This window comes from Lates calcarifer, linkage group LG4 (genome assembly GCF_001640805.2).
Source record: "Lates calcarifer isolate ASB-BC8 linkage group LG4, TLL_Latcal_v3, whole genome shotgun sequence".
Classification (NCBI taxonomy): domain Eukaryota; kingdom Metazoa; phylum Chordata; class Actinopteri; family Centropomidae; genus Lates; species Lates calcarifer.
The window spans coordinates 5,784,753-5,797,270 of record NC_066836.1 but is presented as its reverse complement, the minus strand read 5'-3'; the positions used below and the strand labels follow the sequence as shown (position 1 = coordinate 5,797,270).

Here is a 12,518-nt window from a genome sequence, read left to right as displayed (position 1 = left end):
GGTAACAGATTAAACTACCCAGTTAAAATTAATAGTAAACAAATACAATATACCAGTTTAAATTTGCTACTCTTGCTACTTTTACTTAAATAAAGGGTCTTGATGCTTCATGCAGAAGCTGCTGACTGATGTTTTTTTATTCTTATTATTTCAACACATTTATTTTTGATCCAGTACCTGTGAGAGTTTTTTGGATGTGCATGCTCTACACTTTGTTTCAAGTTTAATTTTACAACATAATTTTGCTCATTTAACCTGATAATCCGTCTTCCCATTCACCCTCCAGACCGTGCTACATAACAGCTCAGATATCAATCAATCCAAGAAAGTGTAAAGAAACTGTTTGTTCTATTTATAAAATGAGAATCAATAAATACTTCACACACACATATATATATATATATATGCCTCAACCACTTGGAGTCGCCCCTTCGGTGTTAAAGTCAAATAATAAAGAGAAACATTGATAGCCCAAAAATGTTTTATTAAATTCATTATCACCACTATCTGTAAAATGAATTATTCATTCACTTTAACTGTAATTTAATAAACAATCTTTTAAATACTAGCCATGTTTAACCATGTAGAAAGCTCATTTCCAAAGTAGTGTGAGTCCTTTGGGTGCTGAGAGTCGTACAGATCCTCGCTTCTCAGCGTGTCCACGATATCACCATTGACTGAAATCAAAACCTACTGTATCTGCATGTTGTTGTTGTTGCTGCTGTTGTCGTGCTGTTGTGGCAGACTGAACCAAAGTGGTTCACATCTCCGGAGATGATGCATTGCACCTTTAACGACCGTTTCCCCACAAGAGGAAATGCCCTTTGTGGGTCCGCGAGAGGTAAGAAATAAAATCGGCTGACGGCAGAGGAGAAAAAGAGGATTCATCAGTTTGCTTCGTTCTTTGAGGCTTCATCAAAGTTCTCCACGAGATCTGTGAGATAGGAAACAACAAAGTACATCAGGATTTCGCTCTGAAAGCAGGCGCAGTGTTTGACAGAAGTGACACTGACAATTTGTAAAAGATAGTGAATGATTTAATTCTATCTTTTTAAAAAAAGACTTTTTATGAAGCTGAAGAGTTGAAATAAAACTACTTGAAAACACTGATACAGAAAAACTCCAAAGTCCTTATTTTCTTGTCTGATGAAATAGTAACACCACTCCATGTGTCTTTTTGGAAACAATAATAACATATGATCTATGAATTTTTAACTGTTTAATGCATAATGAACAACATATTAAAGAAATATGTGACTATTTCACCTTAATATATCAACTTTGGTCTGTTTGTTACAGAAATAACACTTCTGACTCCAGAAGCCGAGGATCATGGGTAATATACATCATTTGGCTGTTTTAGTTCAGTGAGTGGCTCCGTTGAAGAGATTGCTGAGCTTTGTCTTCTGTACTTTAAAACCACTTAACCACTCAGACTCAGAGCACAACAGAATTAATTACCGTTCGTGTGTGTGCTGAACAAAGTTATATTTTGTTGCTTTAAATTCTTTCATTAAATTAGAGCAAAGTCTGTACCTGGTACATCGTCGTCCTCCTCCTCTGCATTCTCCTCCTTCACTGCTTTCATGTCCATTGCTGCAAAATATTTAAGAGAAATAAATGAATACAAGGTTAAGCTGCAAATTGGAAAAATTAAAATGTGTGTTAGTGTTAAAAGTAGTAAAGTGGATTAATTTTCCTGAGCCAAAACTGTCAGTTTCTCTCATGATGCTGCTCTTCATGGAGGTGGAGGATCTTAATATGCTTAATAAAATGAAAGTCTCAACATGTGTAATCAGAAAAAAAACGTGATATAAGCTCCACATCAGCATCTGAATGGACCTGACCTTGGTTTGGACTCTGCACAATTTCGCATCACATGATTAGCTGTGTTGTCATGTGTAAAAGCTGCTTCACTGGGTTGATTTTCATACCAACACTGAGGCCAACTGAGTCATCTCCATACTCAGTGTGTGCTGGACGTGGACTAGCAGATATCTGCCCTCCTATGAACAATCACTCTGTCTCTAAATGTTTTCACTCTGTCATCACTGTCCTCACTGTTCTTGTCAGTTTTCCTCGCTGCTACAACCAGTTTCTCCAGGTCATGTTTACAGATTTAACCTCCTCTGGTTCTGCAGTGATTCTTCACAAACAAAACACTGCTCTCCAAAGCTGTTACACAAATTTGCTGAGTACACTGAGCTGTTAAAGGAAGCATATTTGACTGTTTCTGGTTAAGAAAAGATCAACCACAGACTTTTTAAAGAGTTGTCAAATTATGACAAGAAACAAACAATAAGGCCCACAGTTACAGTATATATTATTCCTAGTGATATAATTAATTAATCAATGTGACCTGGACTCTGTGCAGATTATGTAACAGGCCAACGGGGGACAGAGCCTCTGTATGAAGAGACTGTTGATATTTCTTTGTTTGAAAGTCACAGAGCTCAGTTACAAGACTACAAAAACAGGAAAAACAATCACTCCCTTTCAGTTCACGTGCCTGAGTCTATGCCTGGATACACTTAGCAGAAAACTGATGAATATGTTAACCAGTCAAAATAGAGATCATTTTTTAAGTCAGTTTTTTCCAAAATCGACACAGCAGACAAGGGAAAATATTTCTTGCCTGCCATAGACAGTGACTAAATGGAAGAAGAAAAATTGGTTTTATAATACCCTGTAAGACCTTTTCTTGAGGGAACTGAATTCAGTGCTTTTTAAGACTTTTCAAAACTTGCAGATACCCTGAACCCTGACTGATCAGCTGCCTTTAATGCCTGGGTCAGTTACATGTCAGCAGGGTGTACCTCAGCCAACACACCTGAACTCTGCATCTGAACAGAAGTCTCCTCTCACTCCTCCACCTTCCTCCTCTTTTAAGTTTTCATGAAATCTGCTGACATCTCTCAAACTTCAGGAATATTCCTGATATTCTGTTTTTGACAGATTCTCTCCCTGGTTCATTTCTGCATTAAAGCCGTCAGAGATACTGTGAAGTTGTTCTCACTTGTCATAAATGTATGTCCTCTGTAACAGCAAAACACGTTTCACCGGCCTTCAGAAACTCTGCAGGTGAGAATGGACTAACAAAACACTTTTACAGCCGATTAACTCTGAAAGACTCACAACAAAACGACTGAAAACACTGGCTAGCCTTGCAACATTAAGGCTAAAACTAACCTATAATTCAACACTCTCCTCTCAAAAAGAATCTGTTCTCAAAAATAAGACGACCTCCACTTTTTTAAACCTTATTTCTACACAAAAATATTTCCTTATATTCAGGCTGACACAGTGATGTTGTGACACTAAGTGTTTATCTTTGTGTGTGTGTGTTTGTGTACTCACATTGCCGTGGGAACTGCTCGGCCAGCTTGCGCAGGCTGCTGAGGCTGTCGGCTCCCAGCTGGCTCAGGATGCCTGGCAGCATCTCCGTCAGCTGCTTGGTCTCAGCGTGGCCCGTGATGGCGAAGGTGTTGGCGGACAGAGACGCCTGCACTTTAGGGTTGTTGAAGTGGATCACGGTCCCATCGTCTTTTATCATATTCACCTGAGAGGAAAAAGACACAGCTGGAATTTTAATAACTCACTGGAAAGTAAACTGGGCCACAACATGAATGAATGAGACAAAAGGAATTCTGTGTATGAAGCTTGTGTCTACAACCTCAAGTTTTATCTGGTTTTTGTGCATTGATTTATATGAAACACTTTGTGGGAACTTGTTGGATCAAAGCTCTAAAAATAAACCAGACGATGACATGATTGGAGAACAGTTCTCCCTGTCTTATCTTCCTTTATGACATGACAATTATAAAAGACTCAGGACTCTCAAAGAAGAAGAAAAAGAAAACAGTGCAGCGCTGACATTAGTTTTCATTTTAATCTTGTCGGAGATGCCTCACCTCCTCTATTCCCGCGATGTTGTTCACCGCCAGTTTCTTCAGTGAGCCCTGGAGTTTTTTATCGTCAGCTGTTGCCGTTTTGTGAACAACCTTTTTCTTCCTGCGGGCTGTTCCCTGAGGAGAGAACAGGTGTGGATGCCAAAAAAAAGGAAAAGCTTAGATGACTGAATGAACCAAAATGTCAAACACAGTTTAATACCACTGTGTCAGACGTTTTTTAATCTATGTGGCACTTTTTATTTTTACATCTTGGGCATCATTTAGTCATTTCTGATCTGTGGTGACACATTTAGAAACAGAGGACCTGGTTAACACAATACATCACTATGACCTGTGCTGAGAGAGCAGTGAACTTTACTCCGATTGTCACATTACATTAATCACCAGTCTCTTTACATTAGAAAAATATAAAGTTATGTTATGAAACAAGAAGTAGAGGCTCCTATTATATTAGTAAGCTAAATACTGTCCACAAGAAAGGGAACTGATTCCCTCAAAAGTTCCTGCCACACTGCTTTGTTAGAGTATATAAAGATTTAGAGAGTGTATGAAAACATTATCATCATAGCAACGTGACTAGAAACAAGACTGTTTACGAGTTTAAACAAAAGGGAAGAAAGCAAAGAAAACAGCTTGTTTTAATTTGTTTGGACTTTTCATTTTCCCATCCACTAGTCTGAAAACAGCTGTCTAAAATTTACCAAGTCACACACATTAATCACCTCTTTTTTTGTTTTTGTTCGACCAGATGTGTAAAAGAGGGATATTACCACTCAAATAGTGACTCAAACAAAGATCTTGCGCAACATAATTTATCACTGACTAACGCTCAGGGTTAAAGACTCCTGACTTTGAAGGTACTCTCTTTCTGCATACAAGTGACGGACAGTGTGTGGGATCGTCTTGTTATGTCGGGTAAAGTACTGATAATGTAATGTGTATTTGAGAATGACAGCATGGTGCAATCCGGCAAATGCTGAAGGCCTTTGTCACAGAAAGAACAACAAATTACGCCACCTAGTGTGCAGCTGAAGATCTCACAATAAGTGGGAACAAAGCCACAGAGGCCTCGGATGAAGAGGCCAATGCCCCCCCACCCTAATAATGGGAATGCTGAGGTCAGGAGGAAAGACCGGACAGATGCTGGATGCCATCACACTCCTTAAAAAAGGGGCAACAACTGAACCAACAACAGACTGAGATTTCAACACTGGGGTATTTGTCAACATTACTGCCCCGTTAACCTACTAACCTGTGGCCAGAAATTTGATGTTGTGTCCTCTATTTAGTCCACACCTCAACTTAAAAGCACAAATAAATCAGAAATCATTCTTGACCTTGAACAAATAGTTACGTCCACTTACTAGCTTTGTCTTGTGCTTTTAACCCTATCACATAGTCTTCATTAGGGAACTGAGTTACAAAATAAAATGTAAAACTATAACAGCCACTGAATTCACAGGTTGAGGAAAAAACAGGATCTTTGATGGGACTGTTTTGTCAAATTACAATAATTGATGTTTTTATTCTAGATTTTGTTATAAGATCCTTCCTCAAATCACCCAAATCCAGCTGACAGACTGTAAATCTGAAGGATCTGAGGGCCCTCGAGGTCTACTGCAATAGAAATATAATAGAAAATCCAAAAAACTAGTAGACTGTACCTTTCCCCCTATCCGGACTTGTGCCTGGAGTTTGGCGAGCTTCTCTTGATTCATAGTGTTCTGCTGGTAAACTAAAAAAGAAACAATAATTTAAAACACGTGATTGTTGAAATGCAGTTAACACAGCATAATTGAGCAACCGGAGCTTCAATAATTCCCAATACCACACATTAGCATCGTTGCTAAACTGCTAACAGAGCCACCGACAGTTACATAAGAGTTACACCGACGACGCTGACCAACATAAACTGAAATGGATCAATAAAAGTATCAAGAGTAAGACTTTAAAATGACATTTAAGGCTAACGTAAATGTAGCTGGTCAGGGTTGCTAACTAGCTAGAAAGCTAATTCAGCTAACACTAGCATGGTGGCTAAAGAAACAAGATAAGCAGAGCTAAGCGAACAGTCAACGTCAACTTTAAATCAAACGATGAAACGAATCGGCTCAGGCGCTTGATACAAAATGAAATTATCATTATTTTGTTCTACCTTTGATAAGGAATTATCTGACAACCCGTTGAACTGTTCTCGCTGCTAATGAGACTAAAGCAGCGACAGCTTAAACCAGCAGCAATAAAACACGCTTCCGCTTCTGATTTTCACAATAAAACTTCCTTTTTGACCAAACCTACAGAGAATATATTAAGACTAATATATTTAGCTGACATATATACATTTTATGTCGTTGTCCGTTGTTGATTTTTGTATAATGACAGTTATATGTTTACCTGTCTTGTTCAGCTTTGTTGTCCATTATTTTCAGCTGTGCATCTGTTTCTATCTGTCCTTCTGTAAATTATTTTTGGATCTGTTCATACCTGGATTGAAGCGACCAAGAACCAGAGTCAGAATACTATGTATGTCAACATACAGTATTTGCAATGGTGTAGCACAGACATTTACATATGCAGCCTCAGTGAGTTCCCCTCCTCCTTTAATAAATCAATTGTTATGACTGAACAAATAACTGCATCAACAAATAATAATAAAATAAACAAACAAAATAAAAATAAACAAAATCTGTAGATAATTAAGATAATCTATAATCAAGATCATTTATATATTTAAGAAAGTTTTTTCTTAACATGCTGTAATTTGTATTTAAATGTAAATCTTTATAGAACATTATGGAACATTTTATGTATTGTTTTTTCAGATTATTATATCCTGAGGATTACTCTGATTAAGCAAAAAAATGTATTACTGTTTTTTTTTTAATTGCCATGACTACTAGAGTTTAAGTCCTCAGCATTAGTGCAGTGTTATGTTTAGAAACTGACTATTTTTGTTCCCCTTACTGCAGAGAGGACTAAACTTTAATGTTTATAATGTAAAATTTAAAGCTTGCAGGTAAAACTAAACTTTTAATTACAGGGTTTTTTTTCACCGTGCTGATTCTGATGCTGAAATATTTTTGAGCTTTTAAACTTTTGTTTTCGTGCTAGTTTCCGGTTTTATTCTGAAATTCCGTTGTCTAACTTGACTAGTTGAAGCTGCAGACAGGAGCACGCGGTTGTGTGGATGTGATGTAATTCAACAGCCCCTCCCACCTCTCACCACCCCCTCCCGAAAAAAAAAAAAAGAAAAAGAATCACTGCTGGAGGAGGGAGGAAGAACCCACATACTAACTCAGGTTTCTCAACTTTACCGGGTGGACTTTTATTGTGAAATTTCTCGGTTGAACGTCCGGGTCGCTGGTTAGAGAACAGTCACTGCCATTACCTGCTCCCCGCAGCTGTACGAGGGAAAAAAAAGGCCAAACAAAATGCAAACATCTCTTGTAAATATCGCTTTATTCTCGTCGCTGCAGGTTTTGTTGTCGTTGACGTGTTTTCAGGATGTCGTCGAGGCAGCCAGCTCCAGAGGTGAGTTTACATCCAGAGTTAGATTAATGAACCGGAGCAGGGTTTTAGTGTGTAGCTTCAGAGCTGGGTCATTGATAGTGTTACCACAGCCCCGTTGTCTTTGTGTCAGCATCCTGGATCACAAAGTCTGCGTCCTGGACAGGTAGTTTACTGAGGGTGGCGAGGTTTGATTTGTCAGTCAGACGTGAATTTTTAATTTACAGTATTTCATTATTTCTCCGAGAATACCTGCACTTTGCAGACACACCATTTCTCCATTGAGATTACACGAAACTTATATATTATATTTTCCTGTATTGTTTGATGTATTTCCGTTGTACATTTAAGAGTTTTACAACGCCCACATTTTCCAGTTTTTAATTACATTTAAGCAGCTTAAGTCCAGTGAATAACCTCAAATGGTACAAAGCCAACAGAAAAACTGTCTGAGATTAAAAAACATCAAGTTTAGGCTCACTATAAACTGAAAAGTCATGTAAGTGTCATAAAAATGGTCTTTTTCAGTGATCATAACTAGGTTAACTTACAGCTTTAGCTTCTCTGCAGCAATAGAGGTAAATTAAGATTTGAAATTCTTACAACTAATGTTGATTAATTACAAATACTCTGTACAAAGGCTGTGTTTGAACAGACTGTAATTACATCTTCTGAAGCATTATTAGGACAATATTGTACTACAGTGCACACTATTCTATATCTATATTATATTACTGTCATTATGGTGAGGAAAGGACAATTAACAAAGGAAGACAGACTGGTTGGTCTGGTAGGTTCATCCTACAGCAACATAATGACTCGACCTCCAGACTAACCAAACTACTGAAGAGGAAAAGAACAAGATGATTAGACTTATTTTTTTCTTTTAGACTTATTTATTTTTCTAATAAATGATGTCTTTGTAGATTTAAATGAGGCTGCAAATAATGGAACAGTATTTGATATCTATACTTTAATTTAAACTTAGATTTTTAACTTAAATGATGTCGATTTTAATAAAAACTGGAAAACTGCAGGTGTTCTAAAACCTTTCTTTTTGAATAGTTAATTTCTTTGAGATGTTTATCACCCTGTCTCATCATAGAGTCAGTCAGCCTGACATTTGTTCCTGAATTTTTGCATATTTTTATGCAAAAAACAGAATTCAGAGACTGTAAACTGCACAGTGCTCAAACCAGGAAATGTTACCTGAGATAGAAGTCACATGCTGTGCAGCTGTAATGTCTATTTTTTTTGGTTCCTGAACTACCACAGAGCGTGACAGAAGTACATGAAAGATTTGTCTTTGCTTCAGTTTAACAAGAGGATGCATCAGAATATAGTTAATCGCTGTATTGATTACCACCTGCTGCTCTGATGTAAACCCACGAGCCAGTTGAGCAGGTACAGGTGACGGAGTAGAGTCGATGCTCCTCTGCAGCTCCATATTGAATTACCGCTCATTCAGTCATGTTTGCCATAGATTTTACTGACGGCTCTTTGTATTGATGCCGTATTTAGGGCACACACACCCTGTTGTAGATATATAATACCAGTTACACAACGCTGGTGTGCTCATTATATCACGCCCTCCCGTAGGGTTCGGAGAGAACATCCACTGGAGGACGCTGGACGACGGCAAGAAAGAAGCTGAGGCCAGGTGAGTTCACGCTGAGCGCTCAGACACTTCCTGTCACTAATGACCAGAACAAGTTGACTCAGCAGCTTTGACTTTCCAGAGTAAAACACATCGCTGATTGTATATTTTTATTCGCCACAGCTTCAGGTCTGACTGAGCTGAAGTCAGAGTCGTTGGTTTTCAGTGTGACAAACTTTTTCATGTGTTTGCATTGACAGCGGGCTGCCGCTCATGGTCATCATCCACAAGAGCTGGTGTGGAGCCTGCAAAGGTAAAACAGTGCTCTGTCCCTTTAAGAATACAAAAAAAACAAAGGTTTGATTTTCTAATGACGAGGTATGATAGAACATTTCTGCCAGTGTTATGGAAATAAACATCCTGTAAGTCATAATGAGTCTTTCTAGGTCAGACTGGGTAAAGCCCTTTTCAGTCAGGACTGAACATTACAAGCTTCATCTGTCTGTTAAAGTAACAGCTTTTTCATTCAGCAGTGTTCACTACACAGTTGTTTCATAATGGCTTTATTCAGATAAATAGGAACCCATTTCTGCCAATGTAAGTCACTATAATGAGAGACTTTTTCACAGTAATGACTTAATATCTCAAAAAAATAAAATACGTCCTATGTAGAAGAATAAACTACAAGCTGAGCCAAGCCAACATCTGTAATGTGGCCAAACAAGACAAACAGCACAAACAGGAAATGATAATTAAAAGCTGGAGGGTCTGGAGCTGGAGGGCAAACAGGGAATGTAAAGAGGCCCCATAGCACCAGGTGTAGCACTCCACCTGAACTGCTCTTATCTCTGCATTTATATTAAAATAAAGCAGATGTCAAAATGAGCTTTCTTTCTTTCTACACATCACAAATGTCTTAATTCTGAAATGGAGGACGTGTGTTTTTCTGGCTTCATTTTAAAGATGCAGGGCGAGAACATTTATTCTCTATTGTTTGTCCTAGATGGAAACAGATGAGAGGATAATTATTAATCCTGTTTGTTGTTCTCTCTCTTTTTTAAAACATCAGCACTGAAGCCCAAGTTTGCTGAGTCCAAGGAAATCTCTGAACTCGCACACAACTTTGTTATGATCAACCTGGAGGTGAGGAAACGTTGAACCGTATTAAAGCTATAGGTATTAAAAAGTCTTAAATTTGTTTCAATTTGAGCAAAAACATCTGAATGAATCATTTTGGAATTGGTTAATCCATCCATGTATTTTATGCTGCTAATCTGGGTTAAGGTCACGATAATTATCTGATTCTATTGTTTGGATTTATGGTTGTTTACGGCAGGAAATGCAGAGAAATGTGGAATAAATGTCACTAAGTTAATGTAGTTAATAGATAATTCTCAGCTGGTTATTCTTTGACCAGTATGACCATGAATCAGCTTTTAAAGGTGTTGAACAGAGCAGAGACTGTGACTGTGAACGTGTATGAGGTGTTTGAGATTTGATCAGTTATCTCTTATTTGAACAGGACGAGGAGGAGCCAAAGGACGAAGCCTTCAGCCCCGACGGAGGATACATTCCTCGGATTCTTTTCCTTGGTACGGCAGCGATGGGGGGAGGGGGTCGGATGGAGAGACTGATTGCACAGTTAGTCTTCCTGCGTAACATGAAGTTGCTGATAAAGCTTCACTAGATTTGATTTACAGGAGACAAGAACAGTGTTACATATCCTGACAGGAGAATAAACACAGGTGGCCTAAAACTTAAACTGGGAGTAGGAAAGAGTGTGCAAAAATTAAGGAACTAATCACAGGAATGTTGTTAATATTAATGATAAAATTCCTCCACACATTTTGAAATATTTACATGTTACAGTGCAGCTAAGTCAAATCAATTTCCCTTCTGGACACTTGTTTTTAGATTACAGCATAACTAATAATTAACCAGCAACTGTTTTAATAATCAAGTAAGTCATTTTCTAAGCAAAAATCTCTGGTTCCAGCCTCTGTGATGTGAATATTTGCAGCTTCTCTTAATTCTTAATTGAATATCTTTGGCGTTTTTATAAAAATAAGATACAAACATGTCACCTTGAATGCTGGGAAACAGCTTTTACAGACAAAATGATTAATAAATGAACCACAGAAGATTTCTGGACTGTTGGTCTGACAAAAAACTACATTTCAATAAGGCTACATGAGATTTTGGGGGAATTATGACCGTTTTTTCAAATTTCTTACATTTTATGGACCAAACAATTAAAGAAAACAGTCAGTGTCACGTTAATCTGTAATGGAAATGCTGGTTAGTTGCAGCCTTGTGATTTTAAATTAATATATCCTCTCACAGACCCCAGCGGCAAAGTCCATCCTGAAATCACCAACAAGAACGGGAATCCAAACTACAAGTACTTCTACAGCAACGCAGAGCAAGGTAACGATGCTGATTAGTATCATTTACCTGTGGAGAATATTATCTTTTGGATACGGTTTGTAAAGCACCTTAAAAGTAGCTGATGGTTACGGTGTGTGTCTTCCTCGCCACCCTCCTCCTCCTCAGTTGTGTCTGGTATGAAGGAGGCGCAGGAGAAACTGACGGGCGACGCCTTCAAGCAGGGTCACACTCAAGACGAGCTGTGAGGAGGCAGAGACGGGCGTCAGGCTGTAAAGGGCTACACTTCCTCTACTCTGAGCCTGAGCTGCAGAGCGCCCTGTGACACCCCCGCCCCTCCCCCAACAACCCCCCATTTTCACTATTTATAACTCATACTTCACACACAGTGGGGTCCATCTCACCAACCCAAAACCAAGCCAACCGTTAAACGGCATCGGTGCTTGAGGATTTCATTTTCCTGTCATCGTTTTGTTTTAAAACATGTATATTTGTACTGTAGTTAATTAAATGCCATACATTATACTGTATTTAACTGTCTGTAGAGGATATAAACAACTCAAGCTAGCCAAGTTAACTGCAGTGTTTTATGATTAACTCTCACCCGCTGCTGCTGCTGGATGGAGACTCCGCATCTTCTTCAAAATGCCAAGAGTTAAATGCCTTGTCTGTCGCTCGATGGCAGTGAAATTTTTTTGTCTTCTTTTCAAACACGTTGTAGAAGGATAGAAAGGGAGTTTTAATGTTTTCATCCAACAGCAACGATACAGTATGTTCATATTAGTCAAGATAAATATTTGAACACCTACAGTGATGTGCTTCCAAAGATCCTCTTCAGTACGTTTATTATATCTGTGACAATATTTCACCCTGCACCACTAGATAGATGATTTCTACCATCCAGACTTAATAATAACTCATTCATTCATTTAATCCTGCCAATTTATCTATACTTCTTTACCTATATCTGCTTAACTGTTTTTTCTCTGTTCTGAGTTTGTTTTGCTGCTTGTGAAGATTTTTTTTCTTTAAAATGAGGGATGGAAACATTGGTTGTCTCGATGTATTTTATACATGTACACGGCCAAGTGTGCAAATAAAGTTTGTTGTATTGAGTA

The 12,518-nt window shown here is 38.2% G+C and overlaps 2 protein-coding genes across 2 annotated transcripts; one reads left to right on the top strand and one right to left on the bottom strand.

The window, feature by feature from the left end:
- Positions 1-463: 463 nt before the first annotated feature.
- Positions 464-6,171, bottom strand: LOC108884257 (transcription factor BTF3 homolog 4). The gene is made up of 6 exons (XM_018678058.2): positions 6,067-6,171; positions 5,576-5,646; positions 3,912-4,025; positions 3,358-3,559; positions 1,537-1,596; positions 464-934 (listed from the first exon to the last, which is right to left on the bottom strand). Exons 2-6 carry the CDS (start codon positions 5,627-5,629, stop codon positions 888-890), a joined length of 477 nt encoding a protein of 158 aa, XP_018533574.1. The 5' UTR covers positions 5,630-5,646; positions 6,067-6,171; the 3' UTR covers positions 464-887.
- Positions 6,172-7,242: 1,071 nt separating this feature from the next.
- txndc12 (thioredoxin domain containing 12 (endoplasmic reticulum)) lies at positions 7,243-12,518 on the top strand. The gene is made up of 7 exons (XM_018678060.2): positions 7,243-7,442; positions 9,018-9,078; positions 9,276-9,328; positions 10,085-10,158; positions 10,538-10,607; positions 11,359-11,442; positions 11,569-12,518. The coding sequence occupies exons 1-7, from the start codon at positions 7,343-7,345 to the stop codon at positions 11,646-11,648; spliced, it is 522 nt and encodes a 173-aa protein (XP_018533576.1). The 5' UTR covers positions 7,243-7,342; the 3' UTR covers positions 11,649-12,518.